Here is a 27326-nt window from a genome sequence, read left to right as displayed (position 1 = left end):
AAGGGATTTTCGGAAAAATCATGAAAATGCTCTCTTTACAAATTTAAGAAGATAAGACTATCTGATGAGTTTTAAAGTCAATTTCCTCTATATAAAATTTTGGGGGTTTATGTACCAGGAAACCAGAAATAGAATAAAAAATATTGCTAGCTTTCTGAATAACTAAGAAAAATACATATTTAGCACTGCACTCAATTTCTAGAATGAGTATATAACTATTAAGTCTGTTAACATGAGCCTCATGGGGTATTTGCTTGAGATTTTTGTGGTTATGAAGTTTGCAGCATGTCTAACATTTATAATTCATTTTTGAGATCTCATTACTGAAGAGAGTTGAGCTATTTTTCAGAGGTTGTTGCCCCAAAACGAGTATTTCTGTAATTTTACTACTGCCCAAAGTAAACACTGGTGTTTGGCTTAGAGTCACATGGGAGTGGGAAGTAAAAAAAACATTTAGCACACATTTCACTCTTATTTTTTCTATAAAAATATAACTCTTTATTAAATAACATGCACAAATATCAACTAGTCATTTATTAAACAGATATGATTTAGAACAAGATTTAAAGAAATACAAATCCTTAGGTACAATTTAGTATATCTTGTTCATGATATTTGAATAGTTAAAAAAAAATCACTGATTAAACTAACCATCCTTTATTTCTCTTTCAGAATCCTAAATCTTTTTAGGTATATACCCCATTCCAAGTTTTTTCCTAGTATTTCAGAGCTTTAGAATATAAAGCTCCTAACTACTTAAGTATAAATTACACCGAGAAGGCATTCAACTTTTCGTGTAAGCTATCTGATCAGCTTTGAGTCACTTTACAAGGAAACCTGCAGAAGCAGAAGCATGGCATCAAGGCTCCAGCAACTGGAGGTACCACTGAAGAGGGTGAGAGCTAGGTTAGTATGTAAAAAGCTGGGACAACTCAAATATGCCAGATTCCTGCTTGCTTGTTCTCTTCTGCAGCTTGTTCTGTTTGGCCAAACAGTGATTTCCCCTCCTTTTCCAGTTGGGCCCTCAGAACAAGATGCTGTATAAATTTACTCCTCTCTTATTTTCTATGACTTCAATGCTCAATAATCTGGTTTTTTAGTTTTAGGCAAAAGTATAAACAAAATTTGCATTTAGTTTTTCATATTAAAAAGTATTGCTTTTATAAATTAGCTTTTAATGTTCCCAGCCTTAATAAACTTAACTTCAACAAAACCAGTGCTTCAAAACCTACCCTGCCTTTCTTGGCCCCATGTATCCAATAAAAAAGGCCCAAATCTCTCATCTAAATTTCTAAAGAACACTACATCCAACCTTTATAATAAAGTCCTTGCACTGTGTATCTTTTACACGTGCTGCTTTATTGCGCATGCCAAGTACAGTATGAATTAAAATATAAATTGACGTAAAAATTCAAAAATCCCTAAGCTTAATATATACCTTTGCACTCAGAAACTTCGGTTTTTACATTCTCTCCCATTAGCTGGGATTTCCAACTTGCTTGCTGAGTTTAAGTCACTTTATTCCTCATATATCCTTTTTACTTTTCTCTATCAGAATAAAAAATATCCAGCATTATTTTATAATTCAAGAAAGTACTGTGGAAAGTTCTGTAAATTTTATCTCATATATTTATGTTCAATTTTACATATAACCTAATTTTCCTTTCAAAAATGTTTAATAAGTTGAGCAGATTTCAGACCTGAAATATTCCTGAATATTTAATCTACTTCATGTTATAGGAGAAACTGGTTTTTTTCTAAGTATATTGCTAATTATTTTATTAAAAACAGCATACCAAATCTTATTTTAATTATAAAATTCTGAAAATTATGTTTTGCATCTTGATACAAGGAAAAAATATAACATATTAATCAATTTTTCATAAATATTGAAGAGATTGACCTGAATATGCCTGTTTCTTATACTTTTGACTACCGAATAACTCTTTTTTTGATTTGAGTACTCAGTTTGTATTTTAAAAGTGCAAAGGTTATTAAGCTTAAAACATTATATTTAAGCAATGTAAAAAAGTTTTACAATGATTTAACATGACCAATAAAATTTATTAAACATATTTACATATATTCACAGATTCTTTCATACTTGAGTATTAAAATAGACATTTACAATTTCAGAATTTTCATTCAAAGGCATTTTGGGAGGGGGAAACGGGTTTTACTGTGTGAGATGAAAAAAGAGCTGTTTCTTTGCATGACTAATTCTAAATAATGTGTCCAACACAGTGAGTCATAAGTACTATCCCAGGAGACTGGCATGAAACACCCTACACTACTTTAGGCATTGCTTATGGACAGAGTTAAACTGTAGGAAGCATGCAGTACAACTAAGTCACAACCTTTACAGTTATGGTGATGAAAACAAGCTAACTCAAACACATGCAGGCCTTATTTAAAAGTTTTGCTACCTGAACACATTACTACTACACTCCATACAAACGACAACTTTGGTCCAATAGAACATTAGACACAACAGCTTTACAATTATTTCTTTGTACATGTTTTGACTACCAATCCCTTTGTATACATTTTGACCATTAATTACAAGATTTACATCTGCACAATATGTATAAAATAAGTTATTAAAAGGGAAGACAATATTAAAACTTTTGAAAAGAAAACTGTACATTAATTTACAGATAAAATAAACTGAAGAAATTTTGTGCCAAGTTTTTCTTCCACATTAGAAACTATTTGGTAGGAATTGAACCTTTTAGCTTACCAATATATTTTAAGATTTGAATACTAGTGGTTATTTTGTTACTTAGGAGCGCTAACAACTTCCAGTGCTGTTAGCAGATTCTCAGCTTTTGAAATATTTACCACGGTCTGCCAACATGCTCTAATGTAATAGTTACCTCTCACCAATATAAATAATAGATTTCAGTTAGAAACTGTTTGGATCTAGGATCCAAAATAATTCTCTTTTCATTCTTTATAAAATGACAGTGTTTACTACATACATAACCAACTTTAGTCAAACTTTACTAACAACTGTAAAGGCATAATATCAGTATTTTTCTCAAAAGGCAGTGTTCCACAGTTTAATACTCTTGAGCCACATGAGTTTAAGATGACACCACCAGAAGGAATGGCTGCTATTATATGGGAGTTAATTCAAAGTCATCATTAACATCAACAAGGGGAACATAAAACTCCTGGATTTCATAAATGCTGATAGATTTATAGGTGGCAGGGTCAAGTTCCTGGAGTTTGAGCTGCCATTCTAATCTCTGGACGGCATTTAAAGCTGCAGCTTCATGTTGTTGTCTCATTAAAAGACAGGTCTATTGAGAGGAAGAGAAGAGTTAATTGATTTTTCTGTCAAGTTTGCTTTAAAAATTAATCTCACCCATAGCTTCTTTAGCGATTAAGTTTTTAAATTACACACCCATTTCTGCTTTATCCTGTCTGTATCCATATGCCAACTATTTCTGGGTCTGCAACTTCACCACTCTCTGATCTCACAGACTTTAATTTGAAACTGCTCTTTCAAATAATGAGACTTCAAATTATCAAAAGAATCATGAACAGCTAAGAAGTGATTTTTCAAATGGTTTAAAATCTTCAACCAGATAATTTTCTTTATGAATTATTTGTAGTATATATTCTTTCTCTGACTGCCCTCCCCCATTCTTTCATTGTCAGAGCGATCACTAGACTTGGATACTGGACAGCAAGCATAAATGTCCCCATCAGAAACTGCTACTTCTGTGATAGTTTCAACTTTCATACTACACTGGTCTTGAAAAATGGACTTGTGCTCTTTATTTTCCTTTACTTCCCAACTGTAGCTGGCATGAGAATGCATGACTAATGGCTATCTCCTTTCCTAGTAGAGCTACACTTTCCATTTAAGAGGGAAGCATCCATTTAAACTGAACTTTTAAATATACATACCTTTAATTTGTCAAATTTATCATCCACATCTTGTAACCAAGACATGAATTGTCTTGCATTAAAGCGATCCCTCACAGAAGTTTTACTGTCATCAGACTGAAAGAGAACATCAAAAGTAGTTGAATACTATGCAATTTACTAGCCAACTTTAAAACCTATATGCCATTATATCTCTTTACAGTATAATGGAATGATGAAAAGAAAGATGGAAACACTTTGAAAAAAAGATAAAAATGTAATTTTTTAATGCCTAGGACATTCTTATTAAAGTAAAATTTATTTCATTTCTCATTATAATGTTAATGTTTACCGTATGTAGGGAGAAAAAGTGTTAAGGTGAGCTACAGCACTTTAAGGCCAACATTTTTTCCAGGACCAGTATTTTGGAGTGATCATAAAGAAATTCTTTATCAATTCTTAAGAATACAGTTTTGGAATTAAGACGGCTGCATTCAAATGCCAGCTTTGTGTCTTATTATGTAATCTTGAACTAATTATAGACTTTCTCAATTTTCTACTCCGTAAAGAGGGCTGAATACCTCTTCTAATCTTGTTTTGAGAATTAAGTCTCTGAAGTCCTCATCACAATGCTTGGGCATACAGGCAGCACTCACTCCAATAAACATCTGCTGTAGTTACTACTATTACTATTACCACCGGTGCTATCCAAGTGACATCCAGCCATCATGTAGATGCTCCCAGTTTTAGCTGTTACCACTTCCTCCTTGGTCCTCTGTAAGATGTTTTTAGTATTTAAGATTTTATTATTGAGTCTTTTTAATATTACAAGCTTATTTTGAAAGGAAGTGGTCTAATGAGAAAGCAGGCTAACGGATGATCTAAGCCTTTAGCTAGGAAAGGTAGATTTATTCTCCTTTCCTTTAATTCCTTGGCAGCTATTCTCATAGGAGCCCGCTACTCATTGAGAGACCATCTACTCTAAAGCCAGAGTAGAAGGAAGAAGGGTAAGAGTTCCATAGTTTTCCTCAAGAGAAGGATAAAGTTCGTCTGTCCTTTAATTATTAGGCCAATCGTGGCCTAATCTTCTTTTAGTCTCTGATTTGGGGATCCTTCTAAGGGTTTACTGAGAACACTCACTTATTTTTGATGTTTTCCTATAACCTATCTGGGGCAACAGATTCTTATTTATCAGAAACGTCATCATGTTGTGGTCCAGTGGCTTTCCATCTCAATTTCCAGTTCTGCTATGGATTGCTTTTGTCATCTTTTGTCATTTCAGTGAGTTTTGGAAGGAAGACAAAATAAAAAGGTATGTTTACTCAACCACTGTGAACAAGAAATCTTCAAAAGACTTTCTTTGAAGCTTGATTTACATTGTTCTAAAGTTGATTTCATTACTCTATAATTGCACAAAACTTTAAAAGATCTCAAGATATTTCATTGTCTAGTCCAGCCTTTAGTAACATAGTTAAACTTTTCATTTCAATTATTAAAAACCATTCATTCTTCCGTTTAAATTCTTTAAAGCTGAGAATTATGTAAATTCCCTCAGTGGCCTTTTCCAATGTTTATTTCTTTAGAGTCAAATAGTTCTTTCTTAAGATCCAACTATTTTATTATTATTTTAGAGAGAATGCATGCAAATTTTAGGTGAGGAGTAAAGGGAGAGGGAGAGAGAGAATCTTAAGCAGGCGCCATGCCTAGTGTGGAGCCCTACGCAGGGCTCGATTTCATGGCCCTGAGAGATCATGACCTGAGCCGAAATAAGAGTCAGACCCTCAAAAGACTGTGAACCACCCAGGCTCCCCCCTTCTCCCACAATTATTATTCTTAATAGCCTTTTCAAATATCTCTGAATACTTTCATTTGGATAAAACAGTCGGTGACTTAAAGTTCAAAATCCACTATTCTTTTTAAAAATTTTTCTATGAGTTTTAATGCCCAATTTATTTTAATGACATAGTTAATTTATAATTAGATTTTATTTAATAATTTTTAATTTTTTATTAACATATAATGTATTATTTGCCCCAGGGTACAGGTCTGTGAATCGCCCAGGTTTACACACTTCATAGTACTCACCATAGCCCATACCCTCTTCAATGTCCATAATCTTTTTTTTTCTTACAGAGGAGAAAAATAAAGCCCAGAGAGAACTAAGTAATTTTCTCTGTAATATACCCTACATCCTTTGTGTTTCTGTCTGACTTAAAACAGCATTTCTTAATACTTTTGTGTGATAATCCTTCACTGTCCATGCCTACTCTTCATTTTAATCATTATATTCTATGACGAATGAATTTCATTCTTGTTTGTGAGGCACAAGATATTCTTACAACTGGTATGTCTGGTTCTGAATTCGTATAATTTCTGTGTCAGTAAACTCTATTCAAGACATAGCTACAGTTTTTTTCCACAACTGTATTTATTTATTCCAGAATATCCAAGACCAAAACAAGACCTGGCCCTACTTTAGCACCATCACAATCTAGAGGTTCAATCTGCCTGTAGTGTCTTCCAGCTTACAGTTGCTTTCCAGTTGCCTGAAGGTACAAACACCCAGTTTAGAAACAAATTACAAATTATGTAAAAGGGCACTATTCTAAACACATATTGGTTTTATAAATATCAGCTTTTATAACATGAGCCTGATGTTTAGAGGATTTTAGAAAAAAGATCAAGTGATATAGAAGTACTTTATTCTGCAAGAACTGTTTTTCTCTTTAGAGTTTTACTGATTGCTGGATTCAAGTTTCTTCTGTGGGAAGAGATTACAAAAACACCCAAGCTCTATTTAGGAATATTTTAAGTGTATCACTGGCACTTTACCTGAGCATCCAGAGGCACACTGTACACTTCTGCGTCCAGTAACACAGTGCATGCGCTAAATGGCAGTGTTTGATTTGCCAATGTTCTTGCAGCTCTGTAATGAACTCGTAGAACTTCCTGTTCATTGGATACAATGAGCTTTTCCTAGTTGAACCAAGAATTAAGAAAAAAAAAAAAAAACATAATTCTTCAATCACCTGTTTTTTCAAATAAAATTACTTAAAATGTACTAAAGGACCTGAATTTCAGGTAAGATTTTTTTCTTAAAGATTTTATTTATTTATTAGAGAGAGAATGAGAATGTGCACAAGCAGGGGGAGGAGCAGGGAAAGAGGGACAAGCAGACTCCTGGCTAAGCAGGGACCCTAACGTGGGGCTCGATCCCAGGACCCCAATATCATGACCTAAGCCAAAGGCAGACGCTTAAATGACTGAGCCACTCTGGTGCCCCTCAGACAAGTTCTTTCTTCACAGAGATTGAGGGATTTGAGAGATTTGAGAATGCAAATTGTTCTAGAAGTATAAATAAATGTTCTTTCCAGAAGCGGCAGGCTTTTTTAAAAAATTATCTTTGCAAGTGTACAATGGAAGCTTTTTTGGCTTCACCAAAATGTTCAACCATCACCATTAATTTCAGAACATTTTCATCACCCCAAAAAGAAACTCTGTATCTATTGCCAGTCATGCCCCTTATACCTCCTCTTCCCCTGGCAACCACTACTCTACTTTTTGTTTCTATGGATTTACCTACTCTGGACATTTTCTTATGAATGGATTCAAGGAACATGTGGTATTCTGTAACTGGCTTCTTTCATGTCATGTTTTCTGTAACTGGCTTCTTTCATGTTTTCCAAGTTCATCTGTGTTACAGCATGCGTTAGTACTTCATCCCTTTTTATGGCTGAATAATATTCTACTTTATAAACACACCATATTTTCTTCATTCATTCATCAGCTGATGGTCTTTTGGGTTGTTCCTAGCTTTGTGCTATCATGAATAAGGCTACTATGAACATTCACGCTCAAGTTTTTGCTTGGATGCAAATTTCCTTTTTTTAGGTAAATAACTAGGAGTGGAGGTACTAGGTCATATCGTAGTTCTATGTTTAACCTGATGAGAAACTGCCAAGTCATTAACAGCAGTTGTAGCATCTTACATTTCCATCAGCAATGTATGAGGGTTCCAATTTTTTCACTCTTGCCAACACTTGATATTATCTTTTATAGCCTTTCTAATGGATGTGAAATGCTGTGCCATTGTGGTGGTAGCTCGTTTTATTTTTTATTTTTTTTTTTTTTTAAGATTTTATTTATTTATTTGACAGAGAGAGATCACAGTAGACAGAGAGGCAGGCAGAGAGAGAGAGAGGGAAGCAGGCTCTCCGCTGAGCAGAGAGCCCGATGTGGGACTCGATCCCAGGACTCTGAGATCATGACCTGAGCCGAAGGCAGCGGCTTAACCCACTGAGCCACCCAGGCGCCCGGTAGCTCGTTTTATAATGAACATTTTCACAGAAACAAACACTGTACCTTGATGCTGATATTAAATCTCTGACAATCACAGTACAATCCTGTCTTAAAATGTGTTAAATGGGGTGCAATACTTCCAGTTATGTAATATGCAAACTCACCCTATCATAAAGTTAATGAAGTATCAGGAAATCCTCTGCATTTATCAGACTAGGAATCCTAGGGGATAGCTACAATCCCAGCCCATGGTGATACTGGTTGCAGACTTGTGCCATCTGGTGGTAACTGTCTTCTTCGGTTTAAACATCGGTGGGGGCAAACTCTAGGACCTGTGGCTGGTTAGAATTTCAAGGATTCCTGAGTCCAGGAATAAGATGTCCATCATTTTGTTGGTTCTGTCTGGCAGACTGAGCTGATAAAATATTAAAGATGTGGCTGGTATTCTTCTCACCACATTCCCTATTCTCTCTTGACTTGACAAGAACTTTATTCTTCCCCTACTGGAGGATGGAGGCCTCACCATATCCAAATATGTATTACTACAGAGCTCTACTGTATTTATAATTTAGTGAAAACACAAAGAAACACAGTCCTATTTAATCTCTTTTAAATTTTATGTAACAAATGATACTCAAAAGAGAAGAGGTAAGTCTAACACTTATGATTCATTAAGTACAAGTTTAAGGTGGGACTTTAAGTGATAATATATATCCAAAAAGTTGATGAGATGCTAAGAAAAAAATAACTAGAAGAAAAGTTTTTCTAAAAGATTGGCCATAATTGTATAGAGATTAAGAGCAATAACCAAAAATGAAGTCAGACCCTAAAAAAACTAAAAGAGATACACTGCTTAAATGACAGCCTAAATATTTCACTTTTGGTCATCATTCCTTTTTTTTTTTTTTAGGTCATCATTCTTAATGTTATGTCTTTGCACTTCCAGTGCATCACTTCTTAAACAATGTCTTCTGAGAATGGGTTATGCATGCCCCAAAGTACTCCCCATCTTAGTTCTTGGAAGGCAGAGTGGGGCATGACGTAGTTCAAGAAACTGGGCCAGGAACTGTGGGTTTTAAGATGTGTTTGTTCATTCAGTGCGCATTCAAGTATCGTCATCACTTTCAAAGGAAAAATGACCCTAAAACAGGTTCTTGACTTGGGGTCCTAACATTCCCAAGAAGCCCATACATAGACTGGGGAAAGTGTCATCTGTGAACCTGGATGTAAAAAATTCTTTATTTTTTACTAACCTCCAACTGGCATTTCATTTCATTTCATTTCATTTCTTTCTTTCTTTCTTTCTTTCATTCATTCATTCATTTGACAGAGATCAGAAGTAGGCAGAGAGGCAGGCAGAGAGAGAGAGGGGGGAAGCGGGCTCCCTGACGAGCAGAGAGCCCCCTGGGATCATGACCCAAGCTGAAGGCAGAGGCTTTAACCCACTGAGCCACCCAGGCGCCCCCAACTGGCATTTCTTTCAATTATGAATATAGGCCACAAACCACAGAAATATCAAAAGCATCTGCAACTTTGCCATCCATAGAAATCACAAGTATTTTCAATTCATATTATAAGTGTTAGAGATATTGCCCCCAAATGGTATCATTGTTTGCTGTCACACTGGTGAGGCATTTTAAATTGTCTATTGGTCAATATATGAAAGCATGTGAGTAATTTTTACTATCTGCTCAAGTTCTGAAAATTGCACAGTACAAATAAGAATTCTTAACTACCTATAAGGCAGCATGGCTTTTGTTACCTGGAGAGAGGAACAGATGAAAATATATTACCAGGTGGCTTCAAACATGCCTGATGGTTGAAATAGCTATTGATGTGTATAATGTGACTTAACTTCTTATTGAGAACAAAATATTCATTGCCATAGGTCATGCACAATGTTGTAAGTTCTGTATCAGTGCTTCTTTCATTTATTGTTCTCTTTGCAATGCTATAAATTTATTAATTTAAAAACATAATTTTGAGAAAAGGTTTTATATTTACCAGATTGTTACACGGGTCTCATGGCACAGAAAAGTGAAAAACCTCTGCCCTAGGAAATCAGTTATGTAAGAATCAAAGAAACTGCATACTTTTGTTTTTGTAAGAGTATATATACCTCTATAAAGAAGGAACACAGTTCATACCAAGTTTCAGAAGTCCCTGGCCCTCCCAAAAGACTAAGAAGGTGCTACATTTTTGTCAATCCAAGTGAAATGAATTTTATGATTTCTATAAATAGATAGGTTTTCTCACATCATCCCATGCCAAGATTAACCACTAGAAACTAGAATATGAAAGCAGAAATCTAAGGACCAATAAGAACAGCTTTTCTAAGTATTCTGCACTGAAGCAGAAAACTTGGAAATCCAACTATCTAACTTGGAATTCATCACTTTAGTTCCACAAATTCAGCAAATGATAATAAGAAATTATTAAGAGATTTTTATACATCAATAATCACTCGACATGAACTGTAACATAAGGACAGCTACCCTGAAATAGGCTTGAAAATTCCCTAACTACACAGGTACAAGATAAAAAAAACCATTTCCCAAAATGGTTCTAAATAAGGAAAATCCCCTAAGGCAGTTATATGTGTGTGTGTATATAAAATATATACATATACCCATAAAATATAATATAGGTCATTATGATCTACTGTTAAAATACAATAATTTTTTGCATAAATTTAAACACTTCTTACCCTTTCAATACTGTGTTGCAAACGTAGTTTCATTCTTACAACTTCCTGTTGCCGAAAAAGCTCTTTAAGTGGATCTGACAGTGAAGGTGGTGGTGTAATCTAATTTTCAAAAACATACATTAGTTAAAAATACAACAATGAGCTATTCCTAATTTTTAACAAAGTTTTATTTAAGTAATCTCTACACACAATATGGGGCTCAAAATTACAACCTCGAGATCAAGAGTCAGCTCTCTTCTGACTGAACCAGCTAAACCTCTTACTCGATCAGTTAATAAAAACATAAATTATGATGTTCTCTGAATTAGATAATACAGTAGCAATTATACAACCGATTATTCTCAACTTCAACAGTCTGAAGCACAGAACATAACAAGAAACTTAGACGTTTTAATTCTGAGGCCACAGCAAATTTCAAAGAGCAAATTAAAAAGCCTAAGGACTAAGGAAATTCCTATTTACAGAGACACATTTTAGAGCATCAGTGACAGCTCATAAACAGGGAGGGAGGGTTCACAAAAGCAGGGGGGGAAAAAACATGCAAACAGTCCAGTCCTAAAGGTTACAGCAGTCTGAGTCTTAGTGTAGTATACATGAAGTCTCTTATAAAAAGATGGAGTTATCCTCTAATAGATCTGTAGTTTTAAAACTTCTTTATTATAGGTGATAACCCATTTTGTCTTTCCATACACCAAAAATCTTATGGTCGGTTCATCTCTAAATCGATTATTACAGTGGACTGCATTCTGGTATATGCTGGAGGTTAAGGAAACAGATACCATCTATGCATTGTTACAGAGTTAATATAGAGACATCTGTGATCCCCTAATATTCTCCCTCTGTCCCTTGGAATATCTATATTCCTCCCTCCACCCTCATCTCTAGCTTCTAACTACTGTCAGCATTTAGGGAAAAGTAAAGTATCTCAGTATGTTCAGGAACCACAGAATAGCTTGACTTTTCTGATAGTTGACTTTTCTGATTCTTCAGAAGGTGGGACAAGCAGATTCTATGTATGTCTTGATGTGGGGCTAAGGAATTATACACCATATATGAAAAGCTTTAGGCAAAGAATCAAACCTGGATCTGATTGGGACTCTATACTTATAATCAGTAAACAGTTTACAGGAATTATGGGGGAGTGAAAAAAAGGTTAAATAACATCACATGATTTCACTCAGTTGAATCAATGCGGAAAACTCTACAGGACAAGTAACTTACTGGGGCAGATTATTTTTCAGGCCTCTAACTACAGTAATAAAATTATTTGATTTCTGTGCCTTATAAACATCTTTAAGTTTAGTAATAGTAATAGTGAAGTTTAGTGATACTATGTTGAAGTTTTCCCAAATCATAAAGGCTTCCTTTATGCAGCCCAGAGGAAGAGAATCTACTCCTTTGAGCCTGGTATCAGAGAAAACTTCTTGGAGAGGGTAATGCCTGAGGCCACATGTTAAAGGAAGAGCCAGAATCACAAGGTGAGAGAAATCAGTTGTGGGGGAAAAAAGAAGAGAAAGAAGAGAGGGAGATAATTCCCAGAAGAGAGGGCAGTATGATCAAGTGTACAAAACGCAAAGATAGTATGGTGTCTGGAAAACTACAAGTTGTTCTGGAGACATCAACTTTGAGGGAAAGAACTGTAGGGCATGAAGATGGGGAGATCAGTAGGGGCAAAGTAATAAAGGTTGCAGTCTAATTCTGTAAACCAGCTTTTCTTTCCTTCTTTCTTTCTTTTTTTTAAGATTAGCTTAATTTAATTTTATTTTATTTTAGATTTTTATTTATTTAACAGAGAGAGGGAGAGAGAGTGAGCAAGAATGAGTGCACAAGCAGGCAGAGGGAGAGACAGGCTCCCCACTGAGCAAGGAGACCAATGTGGGGCTGGAACCCAGGACCTTGGGATCGTGAGCTGAGCCGAAGGTAGATGCTTAACCAACTGAGCCACCCAGGCACACTTAGACTAGTTTTCTTAAAGTGTGTTCCACAGAACACTGGGCCCATAAACATGACTTGCAGGAAATGGTTCTAAGAATGAGTAAGTTTGGGAAAACTGTACATATACGCTTGCTTAGGTATCTAATTAACAAATTAAACTTACTCATTTTGAGAAGTTCTACAGTGACAAAAGAAACCTATTATCTTTAGATTAACGGTGTTCCATTTCCCAAACGTATCTGACCATGAGCCCTCCTCACCTTCCCCACCATCATCCCCATGTGTTTAATTACACACTGTGGAACAGATATTATGCATAACACATTAAGGTAAATTCTGTATGCAGTGGAAAACCGCTGAAAGATCTTACAGTTCACTGCTGTGTCTGCAGAATAGGTATTAGGAGGGTAAGACTACAGGCAAGAAAGGAAGGAAGCAAATCACTGTGACCCTGGTATGAGGAGGAGGGAATGGAAGGGAAGGGGTCCAAAAATATGGTGACTAAGGATAAAAGAGAGGGCGTAGCTGCAGAGGACTTGTGAGTCCTTTAGCATGAGGACCAAATGGGTGGTAAGAGATAATCCAGGAGGGGAGAGGGGACAGGAGAAAAGAGAAATAGGGTTTTGGGTTACATTCAGGCCTAATATGTCAAGTTTGCGGAGCTCATGGACATTCAAGTGGAGCTATGTCTATTTAGCAAAAAAGGAAGCTAAGAGAGGTTTGGGCAGAATATGAAAATTTGGAAATCTTTAGCATCCATGTACAGAGAAATGGTAAAACCACCAAAAACAAAATATATGGAGACTTTCTGAGGAAACCTCCCCTTTCCTGTTTCCCCATCTATCTTTAGGTAAATCATGTTTGGAGCTTTTGTCTTTTAGGATCTGTTATTCCCAGGAGTCTCCAGAATATAAACTCTCCTGACAGATTCCCTTGGATGGTCTTCCTTCCTGACATCCACTCTTAGAATCTCCCTGTAGGGATCTGTGTGCTGGTACTCATAACCACAGTAGATACCAGGATGTGACAAGTCTTTTCCTTTTATTCTCCCCCAGTTCATTTGTCTTTTGGGAACCTGACCTATAGTTTTATTTTTCTTCCTTTGACTTTCTTTGGAAAAACAGCAGCATTCTGTCTAAATTATGAGAAAAATATTTGCGAGAATGACAAACACTTAAGCTGACTTTGGAGGTGTTTCACTACATTTCTAACAGGTTCTATAAATAGATCACACAAATGTGGAGAGATCAATTCAATAAAATGACAGCTGACAGAGGAAACAAATGGAAAAAATCATACTGGAACCTATTAAAAATAATGTAGTATAAAAGTGATTTTTGTTATTCTGGCTTTTCATCACTTTTTAGAAAAAAAGTATTGAACAAATGAGTTTCAGTCCAGTAAGCTCAAAAGCACAGCCTTTTATGAACAAAAGGTGGGGGGTTGCATATTAATTCTAATAAATATGAACCTTAAGGTTATTTTGAGTGGGATAAAATAATGATAACCTCTTAAATCTATAAAATGTTTTAACATTTTTAATGGGTTAGAGCCTGTACTATTTCAACCTACTTTGAGGTAGGGTTGGTATTATGGTTTTACGGATGTGAAAATTAAGGATCAGAGAAGGAATTATTTAAGATCACACAGCTGGTTTGTAGTAAAATCCAGACAAACTTATGTATACTACCTGAAAACTACTGCTCTTTCTACTATACTGTGCTGTGTGTTTCTTTAATAATTCTCATTAAAAACAAGCAAAAGGGGCGCCTGAGTGGCTCAGTTGGTTAAGTGGCTGCCTTTAGCTCAGGTCATGATCCCAAGGTCCTGGAATCAAGTCCCACATCGGGCTCCCTGCTAAGTGGAGAGCTGCTTCTCCCTCTCCCTCTGCCTGCTGCTCTGCCTACCTATGCTCTCTTTTGAGATAGGATAAATTGGTTTGGTATTGGACCTGATAATTACATGGATACTGCAGGACACTCAAGTGATGTTCAGAAGAAGCTAGAAACAGGGAAATCAACAGTGTACTCACAGCTAAAGATAAATTTGGGACTCATTCTATAAGAGAGAAATAGTGCCCTATCCCTTAATCAGATTACAGGCAGACATGTGAGCAGTTAACTATGATATCATAGTTTAAGTATGAGGAAGACACAAACAATTCTGCTTTGACAAGATTTTGCACAGAAGTGACAACACAGCTGGAAGAAAGGTAAGGAAGAGAACAGAAAGAAAAGCCTGGCAGGAACAGTATTTCAGGCAGAAGGAACAGCACTAACTACCAAGAGTAGCGAACAACAGATTTCTGTTGAAGAGTGAGTGAAATATGGCTGAATTATTGGGCGAGTTTGGAAGTTGTGAGGAAACGAAGCTGAAGGGGTAGATTGGGATCAGATTATAAAATAAATGGTTACAACAGGACGAGATGTGGATTTTAAGCTGTAGGTAATGTGAAGACAGCTAATCACAGCTAAAATACTTAAGTAGGGTAATAGTTTTTTATTGTTGGGGTTGTTTTTTTTTTAAGTTTTATTATTTAAGCAATCTCTAAAACCAATGCAGGACTCAAACTCACAACCCTGAGATCAAGAGTCACATGCTCTTCTGATTTGAGCCAGCCAGGAGCCCCTTTACTGTTTTAAATAGGATATATATTTCACAACAAAAGAGAAGGCTCCTGCAGAAAGAGAGTAGGAAAAAAAGAAGTGACAAAGTTGCTGCATGTTCTAAGTGAGAGATGATGACGAGAGGCCTAAAACAGGGCAGTGGTGGAAGGTAGAGTTAATGGAGAGAGTTCTAAGGTAGAATAGATAGAATATGGTAACTGAGAAGGTCAGTACTCTGGTGTCATCACTAATAATAAAGATTTGCTTCTGAGACAATGAAAGATAAATTATTTCTTTTGGTCTTTGGGAATCTAAAGTTGGAGTGGATACTTGGCGCATGGTTAGAATCCTCTTTCAGGAATGAGGCACTCAACCCCAGCTCCCAGGAGTGCTGGAGACTGAAAGCTCTCTGGAGTTCCTCTCAAGAAACTGGCAATGGGAACCCCGGAAGGGAAGACAGTTGGTGTGCCCAAGGTCATGTTCCCTCCTTAGAGGCACGCTACATGTCAAAAGGGTGACCCCACTCCTGAGTTCCAGATGAAATGAATGCTGCAACTACATCTCAGTTCGACTTCCTACTCTGCTGAATTGCGGTTCCTTCACACGGTTATAGGTATTGTTCCTGACAACACTTACCAATAAGCTTTGCGCAGAATCTCAGGGCCTACTTCCTGGGCAACTAAACCTATGACAGGTATCTGCAGATCATATAGGTAATGCTGCCCAAGAGGCATGTACATCTGATTCTGGAGGTCAACAGAGATGACATGGCTAAGGTAAGAATTTTAGGGGACTAAACTGACACGTGGTAGAGTGCTGAAACCACAGGAATAGCCAAGACCACAACGACAAAAAGTTGACTGAAGAATGATTCCTAGGGAACTCTGATGCTTTAAGGGTGGGTACAGGAGTCATTAAAAGAGAGAGAAAAAGATATGTCATTGAGGCAAGGTAACCAGAAGAGCGTACCATCAAAAAACCAAGGAGGGGCAAGTTTTATGAACAAGATGGTCACAATGTCAAATGTGACAAAGATCAAGTCGAAAGAAAAAGAGGCCAACAAATGTGGCACCACAAGCTCACTGGTGATCTGTGCATATGGTTTAAGGGATAAATAGGCAGTCATAAAGAGAAAACATCAGGCATAGACTACTCTTTAAGAGTGTGGTAGTAAAGGAAAGAGACAAGGAGATCGTGACAAACTGGCACAGTCACAGGGTAAGTTTTTTCTCCCCAGGATGAAGGAAAAACAAGTATGTTTGGAATAGGTGGATAAAGGCCAACTGAGAGAGAATATTAAGAATACACCATCAAGAAGAGGCTCAACAGAGGGAAATTCCAGAGAAGACTGTTCCAGACGCACATGTAAGTGAGTCAGCGAAATAAAAGCATACCTCTTTGGGGATGAAGGAAAAGCAGGTAAGGAAAAAGAAAACACTGTAGACCAGTGCTGATTGATAAGGTAGCCGCTAGCCACACATGGCTATTGAATGCATTTACTTTGAACCGAGAGGTACTATATGTACACCAGATTTCTAATACTTAGTACAAAAAAAAAGAGGAATATAACATGTCTCATTCATAAACAACTTCTCTACACTGATATATTTTGAAGTAGTTATTTTGAATATACTGGGTTAAATAAAATGTTTAAATTAATTTTACCTGTTTCTTTTTACTTTTTAAAATGTGGCTACTAGAAAAATTAAAACTACGTAAATGACTTGCATCATACTTCTACTGGACAGCAGATGCGTGTTAAGTGACGTTACTTACTGTGGGAATGCAAATCTTGCTTAACGGGTTTCCATCCAGGAGATAGGATCCATTAAATGTCACATACTCATCATAATACTGAGGTGCTTGAGGAATAACACTACACAACAGTTTGCGCTTTTCTTCAATTTTTTTCCGTATGTGCAAGTATTCAAAATACGGATTCGCTCTCTCTGAACTGTATGGCTGAATCTCATCTAGTTTCAGGGAGTCTACAATGGCTGCCAGAGACTGCTGAGTTTTCTCTTTTGCTTGCAGTAAAGAGGGACTCACTTGCACAGGCTGTGGTACACGTGACACTTTCCTTTTCCGTGGGTGGTGAATCTGGGGGTCATCTTCTTCAGTCAACCTTATTCTTCCTCTAGGAGATGAAGATTCATTGTCTTTTTCTGAGAATAGTGTACAGCTAGCAAGAATCTGTTTGCTCTGATTTGCCACCATATTTGCTTTGTTTCTAGTCATCCTCTGAGGGATCTGGTTTTCAGTTTTATCGTCATCAGCATTTTCTTCTAATTCTACTTTACCTATTTGACCATATTTATGCATCTCTGGTTGAGCCGGTTGCTGTAAATGGTTTTCCAGACTTGATAAAGTGCTTTGTTGTGATTCTTCATCCTCCATGGAAAGCAAACACTTTTCACCTTCAGGGCAATGTTTTGGATTATCTTGATCATTTAGGTTTCCTTTTGGCATCCCTGTACTCATTTCACATAAATCAGAATCACATTTATCATTCAGGTGAGTTAAGACCAAACTCTCCAGTTTGTTTTCTTTATCATGTGAAATAACCTGTATATCAGAAGTGCTACTTTCAACCTCATGGCCACTGGAAGACTTATATATTAGTTTGCTAAATGTGTAATGTGTATTTAGCTGGGAAGAAGCATCACTTCCACTAAAGTCTTTTTCTGGTGGTAATACAGACAAAGTATTAGCCTTTTCAAAATTTGGTGATGCTTCTTGAACAGTGCTTTCAGAGTACACTGGGACAAAGGCATCTGTCTTTTTGACATCTGTTAGGACAAAAGTATTTTCCATTTCTTTCGTAGATTCATTATCAGTATCTAAAACAGAATTCATAATTTGAACTGCATTTTTCTGTTGTGCAATACCCAGCTCTTGATTGGCAACATATGATACAGACATATGTTTAGAAACAGATTCAGCATCTGAAAGTGATTGGCTGTGGAAAGAACAAGGTTGCTGTGAAGGCAGAAAGGACACTGGGTCCTGAGCACAAGAGTTTCCTGGTAGTTCAGTCTGGTGAAGGGATAAAAAATCCGTGTTCTGTTCTTTTAGTATTTTGTTTTCAGAATTACAAAAACCCTGAACAGAAGAATCTTGATCAGGTGTACTAGAATTTGGGCAGCTCAAGTCACCAGTGCTTAATGACTCCAGTCTGTCATTAGGCACCTCCCATGATTTATTTTGGATCACACCAACCTGATTAGATTGCTCTAAATGCACAGGACTGTCCATTAAAGTGCCCACTGGAGCAGTACTCTTGATAACATTTATATCAGCTGAAATGTATTTGCTGCTTACAGATCTAGTTGGAGAGGCAGCAAAACTGGAATGAATGTTAGACACATTTGAAAGTTCTCTTTCAGGCACATTTGAGGGCACCTCAGATTTGGGAGAAAGACAAGTATCTCTTGGCACAGCTAAGCCACCTTGACTGCTTTCTTCTGATACTGTTTGGAATTGTTTTGTATGTTCACAAATGACAGTTGGCATACTACATCTTCGAACTTCTACAGTTGGTCTCCCCTCATTTATAATTAGTTTAACATCTTCTACAGAAGATGATCGGAGATGGGATGTTGGAAGTCGGCTTGTATATGGTGGTTTAATCCGCTCTGGAAGTTCAGCCAAACTATCTAATTCCCTTTCATGAAGGGCAGGAGATTTGGCAACTGGCAAAAATGGTGACTGGGAAAAGGACATTTGGGAATCTGAGCCCTCTAACATAAAGTCAGAGTCATATTCAACTGGAGGCCTGGGGGTTGTCACTGTGGTATGGCAGGAATCTTCTGAGCTAGCAACCGAAATCATGGATACAGATCTGGAGCTGAGACCTGGCTTTTCACTTTCTGATCTAGGAGATCTGTTTAAGCTATTATCTGAAACAAAAGATGACTTCCCTAAATTTGTTATATTTTTGGCATCAACAGATTGTGATCTGTTACTTACAACATCTTTAGACTGTTTCTCCTTGGTATAAGCATCAGTCAACTCTGAACTCTTTGACCTAGTAAGTTCTTTATTTTTGGACTCAGCTAGCGAATGCTTTGTTTTTTCTTTATCTTTCACTTTAAGTTCTAAACAATTCCGATTTCTCAACCGCTCCTTTTCTTTTTGCTTAATTTTTTCCTTGTGTTTTTTGTGCCACTGCTCTATTTCTAGGTCTTTAAGGCTTAGCATTCGTTCAAAACTTGTCTGCATTAAATCATCATTCACTAACCTCTTTTCTTTAGGTCGAGTATCTTTTGATGCTGGTGATGACTTAAGTTTAGGCTTATCTGCTTCAGATTTTACTTTGAGTAAACTATTTAGTTGAATTTTATCCTTATGCTTATCTCTTTCTTTGTATCTGTCTATGTCTTTATCTTTTTTATCTTTTTCTTTTCCATCGGGCGTTTTCAAAGGTTCATCTTTTGTTTTTTCTTTAAGGGATAAAGTTTTCTCATGTTGTGCTTTACTACTGTCTGCTATACTTGACTTCTTCTCCTCCTGGAAGTGTTTGGAGTTAGTTATATTTACACCTTCTTTATCTCTCGATTTTTCCTTTTTATCTACCTCCCTGTCTTTTTCTTTATTTTTGCTCTTTTCTGATTTAGTATAGTCACTATTGTCTGCTTGTTTGTTTTTTTTTTCTATCAAGTGCTTTTCTTTGTTTTCTGCTAAATGCCTCTCTTTTTCAGGTTTTTCTTTGTCATGTTTTCTATCGATCTTTTCTCTACTTTTCTCTCTATCATCAGTTTTTTTCACAGTGGTGATATTTTTTATCTTCTCTCCTTCTTTGTGGCAACGCTCAGAGTGATGTGAATACAGCCTGTCTTTTTCTTTTATTCTGTCAACACAGTCACTAAGATCAAACTTGTCTTTCTCTGACTTATGCTCATGTTTGGTCTTCTTTTCTTTTTCAGAATTTTTTCTTTCAGTCTTCTCAACATCCTTTTCTTTAGTCTGAAACCGCCTCTCAGATTTTTCCTTATTTTCTTTTATATGCTTTTCTTGTTTTTCCATCTCTATTTCCTTTTCCATTGAGTGTAACCCTGTAGATTCTTCACTGGCATTTGTTCCTAAAGAACTGCATTCTGTTTCTTTATCTATGGGTATGTTCTCTCTTTCTTCTTTTAAATCTTTTGTTTTTTCTTCCCTGAAAGATTTCTCACTTTCCTTTTTAATCTTCTCTCGTTCTTCCTTAAAATTCCTCTCTTTTGAAACATGTTTTTCCTTGGTTGATTTATCTTCTTTTATGTTTTTTTCCAATTTTGATTTTTTTTCTGTTAGGGACTCATGCTCCATATTTAAAAACAGATCGTCAGTCTCATCACTTTTAAAAAAATTCTCTTTCCAAAATTCTCTATCAAATTCTACACTCCGCTGCAACTCTTTAGCACTGTCTCTATTTTTGTACTTTTCCTTTTCACCTTCAATCTCTTTTTTATGCTTTTCTTTTTCCCTCTCTTTATGTTTCAATTTATGCTTTTTTAATGTTTTACCCTCTTTATCCATTTTTTTCAGTGTGCAATCTGAATTTTCAAGTGTTGGACTATGATCTTCATCCTTTACTTTGGCATTTGATTTTTCACCAAATTCTAAGTGGAAATCTTTCTGATGTTTATTTTTTTCCTTATGCTTACAAGATTTTACACTTGAACTTTCTGGCAAGAATTCAGATTCTGTATTATCATACCGAACAAGATCAGGCTGTAAAGACATTTCAGAACTTCCTGGTGATAAACATGTTTTAGTATGTTCTTGTTTTAGTGGTGTTGACTGCTTTTCACTTAGTCCACAAGAATGTTTGGGAGATTTACCTGTGGAGATATGAAATAAATGTAACGAAGTATCATCTTTCGGGCTAAAAGATTTTCTAAAATTCCCCTCCTCTCTGGTCTTTTCTGAGCAATCTAGTGCAGTATTAACTGTCAAGTTTGTTACTCTTGTATTTTCTTTCCCCTCTTTTTCTTGCTTCAGCTCTTGGTTCTCTTTATTTTTGTTCTGGTTCTTTAATTTTCTTTTAGCTTTGCCTTTCTGTTTGTGTTCATTTGAAACTCCATATTCCTTTTTGGTTTGTGTATCAGAATTTGACGTTTCAGGGACAGAACATGGAGCAGAAACTTTTTTATTCTGAAGAATTTCTTCATCTGAACTTTCAGAACTTGAATACAAAACTCTCGATGGCTTTTGTTTTTTACTTTTAAATGATTTAGGATAGAAAGCTTTCTCCTGTTTGGTAAATAAACTATTCTTTTCTACTTCAGCTTCATTCTCTTTTCGTATCTCTTTCCTAAGAATATGTCTGTCATCAATCATTTTATTTATTTCTTCATCATCATCATCTTTGAACTCATATTCATCAAGAGCAGATGGAAGAGGTGCTTTACTGGGAATTATCTGTTTACTTTCACAGATGAGAGAGTCTTTCTCTGTCTCAGAGTCAATATTTTCATCAACACTGGAAGGATTTACAGACCGAGCCTCTTCAGAATCTAGAATAAAAAGAGAAAATCTGTTGTTGGTCAAGAGACAATAGCCAGAAAAATAAAGCTGAGAGAAAAATATAGCATATAAAGTAACTATTTCAATTCAGAAAGAAAATTTCAGAATTACAATGAAAAAATGCTTAATAAAACATGTAAGAACTCTGCTGTAGTATTACGGAAAACCTTTATAAAGAATCTGCTTCATAATGAGATCTCTTGACACTTCTAAAAGCACACTGTATAATTAATTCAGAATTCATATATCAAAGATACAGGATATAAAAATGCATCTATATAGAAAGCAGAATATTCAGGACTAGATTCAGGGGAAACACTGGCTATATAAAATTTTACATATATGTACTTTTTTCCCCCCTGGAATGTTGAAATAAAATTCTCTGATGCAAAAAGGATTAAGAACCACTAACTTAAGGAGATTAAGTAAATGTCACATATTATCTTATATTTTCAGAATTTTTATGAATAAAATCAGCAGGGAATAATTCTCACAAAGTATAGTAACTTATATAAAGGTGAATGGTTTTGCCTACACAAGACACATGACTGTCCCGTTAAAAAAATAAAGACATGTATCCCCCAATTATATAATCAAGATTATAACAGATACATTCAGTACATATGTGATCTGTAAAAAGCTACTACATTCCTTAATTTTCATATCTATAATTCAGACTTGACTTAGTATATTAACACTCTAGTACAATGGGGGGAAATAATGGGCTCAATTTCTACACATTTTTAAGTACATGAAAACTAACTTTAACTGCATGGAAGTTCAATTGCATTCAAGTTGTATACATGTAGCTAAAACATGCCAGATTCTATTTCACTATATCATCTTTTTTAAAAGATATTATTTTTAATTAATCTCTACACCCCATATGGGGTACAAACTTAAAACTCCAACAAGAGTCACATGCTTCATTCAATGACTGAATCAGCCAGGTGCCCCTTATATCATTTTTTAAAAAAAGATTTTTTCTTCTTCCTAGGTGGGCATCTTTTCTTAGTTGAAATGTATGTTGTATACATTGGGCCTCAATCTGAAAAGAAAATCCAGGCTTCTAACTAAAGGTGAAGAAAACAGGTCTCTGACCAAGGAGGAAACACCAAACTCACTATAAAAATGATAAATTTGCTAAGTATTTATTAATGTTTTTATTAAAATTATAAATTTAATATATCAAGCTTCCTCTAAACTGATCTAGCCCCCAAATATTCTTCTCACATAAAAATTCAAATTCCAGAAGCATTCTGGGCCATCTGTAAGGTACTGGGCACTGTATAGGAGCTCTGACGAGGTCACAATCTTTATTTTTAAGAAGGATATTCTAATGAGTGGTATAGTTATACTGACACATGGTATAAAAGAGAATATTTTTGCAATTAAAACTGCTTGTATAGATGTTGCTCCCCATCCCCAGCCATCAATATTCAAATGTATAGTATTACATTACAGAACTTTATGTTGCAAAAAGGAACATCTATTTTGGGAGCAGTGTTTATTTTGGTCCCGATTAAGTGACTACAAGAATATGTACTTATACAATGGGTGTTATTTGCTATTGTTAATGCTTTCTTTGTAATTGCTCTTGAGAACTTATCCCTATGTGTAGTTTTCAAGGATTTCTTTATGATCTATGTATAATTATTCTATTTATATTGTCTCTCATTATGTGATTACTTTTTTTGGAAATTAGGAATGATTTTTTCCTTTGTATATGCCACAAAACCTCAGTTTTACACTAAGAATCAGACTTCAATAAATATTGTTTCATCAGGTACATAGTGTTAGGTGTGAGGGGGTGACAAAATATAAAGACAGCCCTGCCCCTTTAACAGTTATACAACCTGATAATAGCTAAAAAGGCAACAGATACTAGGTCGAAAGGGTACCCCTGGAAAGCAGTCTGCTTGGGAGAACTAGAGAAGGAAAGCAGGATTCTCAAAGTGGCAGCACTGAAGTTGAGGCACGAAAGATGTACAGGGATTTCAGGGCATGGAAATTACTGTGACATAAACAAGCAGATACAATTACAGCATATATATCATTTTACATATGGCCTTTTTTCATTGAACTAATCACATTTTCTTTTGAAATTAAATCTTCATTACTGCTTCTGCAGACTACATATTACATTGAATTAATTTGTAATCATTTAAACTGATCGTTTTACTGAGGGGACATTCAGGTTGCTTCCAATTACTTGATATTATAAATATTTAATAATGTAGAAAAAAATTTTTTGTATGGTACCTGAAAATAGAATTATTATTAATTTGTGTATGAAAAAGTAAACAAGAAATGCATCAAAAGAGTATCTGTACTAAAACTTTTGCTGGTAGAATTATGGGTGATTTTTATTTTCTTATTAAAACTTTTTTTTAAAGATCTTATTTATTTATTTGTTTGATGGAGAGAGAGATCGCAAGTAGGCAGAGCAGCAGGCAGAGGCAGAGGGAGAAGCAGGCTCCCTGCTGAGCAGAGAGGCCTGTGCGGGGCTTGATCCCAGGACCCTGGGATCATGACCTGAGCTGAAGGCAGACGTTTAACCAACTGAGCCTCCCAGGCACCCCAAACTTTTCTGTTTTCCAAATTCCTAGCATAACAGATAACATCATTATCAGAAAAAAAAAAATTTTTTTAAAGTTCTCTAATAGAGGGTATGCCTCAGTGATTCATTCAATCAGTTAAGTGTCCAGGTCTGGATCTCAGCTCAGGTCTTGATCTCAGGGTCATGAGCTGTGCTGAGCCCTGTGCTGGGCTCCTTGCTGGGTGTAGAGCCTATTTTATATATATATATATAAAATATATATTATATAATATATATTTTACATAATATATAATTTATATACATAAATCATATGTATAATATATAAATATAATATATAAAATTATATATATAATTTTATACATATATAATTTATGTATATACATATATTATACATACATATATACATACATATATTACACAAATATGTAATATACATAATATATATTTTATATATTATATAGTTATATATAGCTATATGGTTATATAGTTATATATATAGTTAACTAATAGGTATAAATAACACATTAATTTTTTTTTTGATTACTGGTGTGGCTTATTTTGACATGTGTTTGTATTTCCTCCTGTGTAATGTCACTTTATAATTTCTTCAGCCTATTTTCCTCTGGTCTTTGTCTATGTGTATTAATACATTATTTAATACATTAAATACATTACTTAAATCATACCACACATACAATCTCATGTATATTTTGCTTATTATATCTTAGTGCTTACCTTGAATATATACATTCAAGATTAAATGCAAATTCTTTTTTTTTTTTTTTAAAGATTTTATTTATTTATTGACAGAGAGAAATCACAAGTAGATGGAGAGGCAGGCAGAGAGAGAGAGAGGGAAGCAGGCTCCCTGCTGAGCAGAGAGCCCGATGTAGGACTCGATCCCAGAACCCTGAGATCATGACCTGAGCCGAAGGCAGCGGCTTAACCCACTGAGCCACCCAGGCGCCCCAAAATGCAAATTCTTTAAGGGAGTATACATATGTGTACCCTAAGAGATGTAAGGTTTGTCATTTGTGTTCCTGATTCATCAGTTGAAGGTAATTAAGCAATGCTTTCTAATCCAGATATACTTTTTCCCCTATGGTTCTTTTTCAAAGACTACATTTAAAAAAAAATTATTTATTTACTTGACAGATATAGATCACAAGTAGGCAGAGAGGCAGAGGGGGGCGGGGGCGCAGGAGGGGAAGCAGGCTCCCTGCTGAGCAGAGCGCCTGACTCAGGGCTCCATCCCAGGGCCCTGGGATCATGACCTGACCCGAGGGCAGAGGCTTTAACCCACTGAGCCACCCAGGCACCCTTCAAAGACTGCATTTTTAAAAGCAACAACAACAAAATGTAGGTTTTAAAGTGAGAAAGTTACGTTGACACTAATTAGTGTCCATGATGAGAGTGTGGCAATACTACAGTGAAGGACTGTAACCTGGCCCTGGTCAATGAGTTGCATGCACCCACTGAGCTTGTTCCACTGCAGGGTGGTCCTCAGCAACCGGTGGAAATAACCCTGCACTGCTCCCACGAAGCTGGGAGTGTGATCTCAGCAAAAGTAGTACACCTCCATGATATCATTTCACTTGCAGACCAGGCTGAAAAATCTCTTTTCTTCCCTAAGTGACCCCTAACCTTTTGATTTAACAGGAACATAGGGCTGGTCTTGCAATTACAGTATGGAACTCACTTTCAAAAAAAAAAAAAAGTAGGTTTTGCCTTTTTTAGGAGATGATCACTTACAGTGAGAAAATCACCTAGACTCTCCAAATCCTCAAATTCTTGTAGTTGAATGGCATGGCTATCATTATACTGTTATTTTCCATTTTGTTCCAATCTTTTAGCCTTTAATTATCTACTTAATCAGTAAATTTGAATTTATATTTAAAACACATATCAAATTATTTCTGACAAAAAGTTCCTTTGTTAAGGTTTGGGGCACCTGGGTGGTTCAGCTAGTTAGGTGTCTGACTCTCGATTTCAGCGCAGGTCATGATCTTGGGGTTAGGAGATTGAGCCCTACATTAGGCTCTGTGCTAAGCAAAGCCTGCTTAAGATTCTCTCCCTCCCTCTCTCTCTGCCCTTCCCCTGAGCTCATTCACATTCACTTGTTCACTTGTTCACTATTTCAGAGAGAGGCAACTATTTGAGAGAGGTAGGGCCAGTAGGAGAGGGAGAAACAGAGTCCCTGATGAGGAGGGAGCAGGAGAACATAGGGCTCAATCCCAGGACCCTGGGATCATGATCTTTGCTCTCTAAATTAAAAAAAAAAAAAAAAAAAAAAAAAAAAAATTAATGTTTATCACCTCAAACAATTTTATTTGGGAAACTAGTAAGGAAAATGAGAAATACAAAGGTTAAGCAATCACTCAAGCATTAAATTTTTCATTAAAGCATTTTCTTCTCCATAAAAAAAAGCTAAATAATATAAGAAAGGTTAATTGGTTAAAAACACTTAAATACATTTGAAATTTGCCCTTGTACTTCTCAAGGGATGTTTAGATATTTGCAACAAACACTAGTGACACTTTGTCACATATATTCTCAGAGTGGATGATAATGATGATACAAAACTAAACACACCATGACCCTAAACTTTGAACTTACAGTGAAGTTCAGGTTTCTACTTTTCCTTAGAGCTTCAGATGCCTAACTTGGACACTCTTGGACTCCTTCCAACCATCCTAACTCAAAATTGAGGACGTTCAACTCCTTACTTTCTCTTCCGAAGCTTTCCTTTAGCTGCTTAAAGCCACTATTTCCCACTTCTGTAGCACATCTATCACCCCACATACTCCAAGTGAAAACCTCTGAGCCATTTTTAACA

General features: G+C 35.9%; 1 protein-coding gene across 17 annotated transcripts in view; it reads right to left on the bottom strand.

Annotated features, from left to right (window-relative positions):
• Positions 1-474: 474 nt before the first annotated feature.
• ANKRD12 (ankyrin repeat domain 12) overlaps positions 475-27326 on the bottom strand; it is a 123019-nt gene continuing 96167 nt past the window's right edge. For all 17 annotated transcript variants that reach the window (XM_082697328.1, XM_082697330.1, XM_082697325.1 and 14 more), the window contains 5 exons: positions 17200-21920; positions 10883-10981; positions 6709-6852; positions 3919-4014; positions 475-3305 (listed from right to left, as the gene is read on the bottom strand). In XM_082697328.1, coding sequence (XP_082553454.1) covers positions 3120-3305; positions 3919-4014; positions 6709-6852; positions 10883-10981; positions 17200-21920 — 5246 coding nt within the window. In that variant the 3' untranslated portion in view covers positions 475-3119. The remainder of the gene's footprint in view (positions 3306-3918; positions 4015-6708; positions 6853-10882; positions 10982-17199; positions 21921-27326) is intronic.

This window comes from Mustela nivalis (assembly GCF_964662115.1).
Source record: "Mustela nivalis genome assembly, chromosome: 14".
In the NCBI taxonomy this organism is placed as follows: domain Eukaryota; kingdom Metazoa; phylum Chordata; class Mammalia; order Carnivora; family Mustelidae; genus Mustela; species Mustela nivalis.
This window is presented reverse-complemented; position numbering and strand designations above follow the sequence as displayed.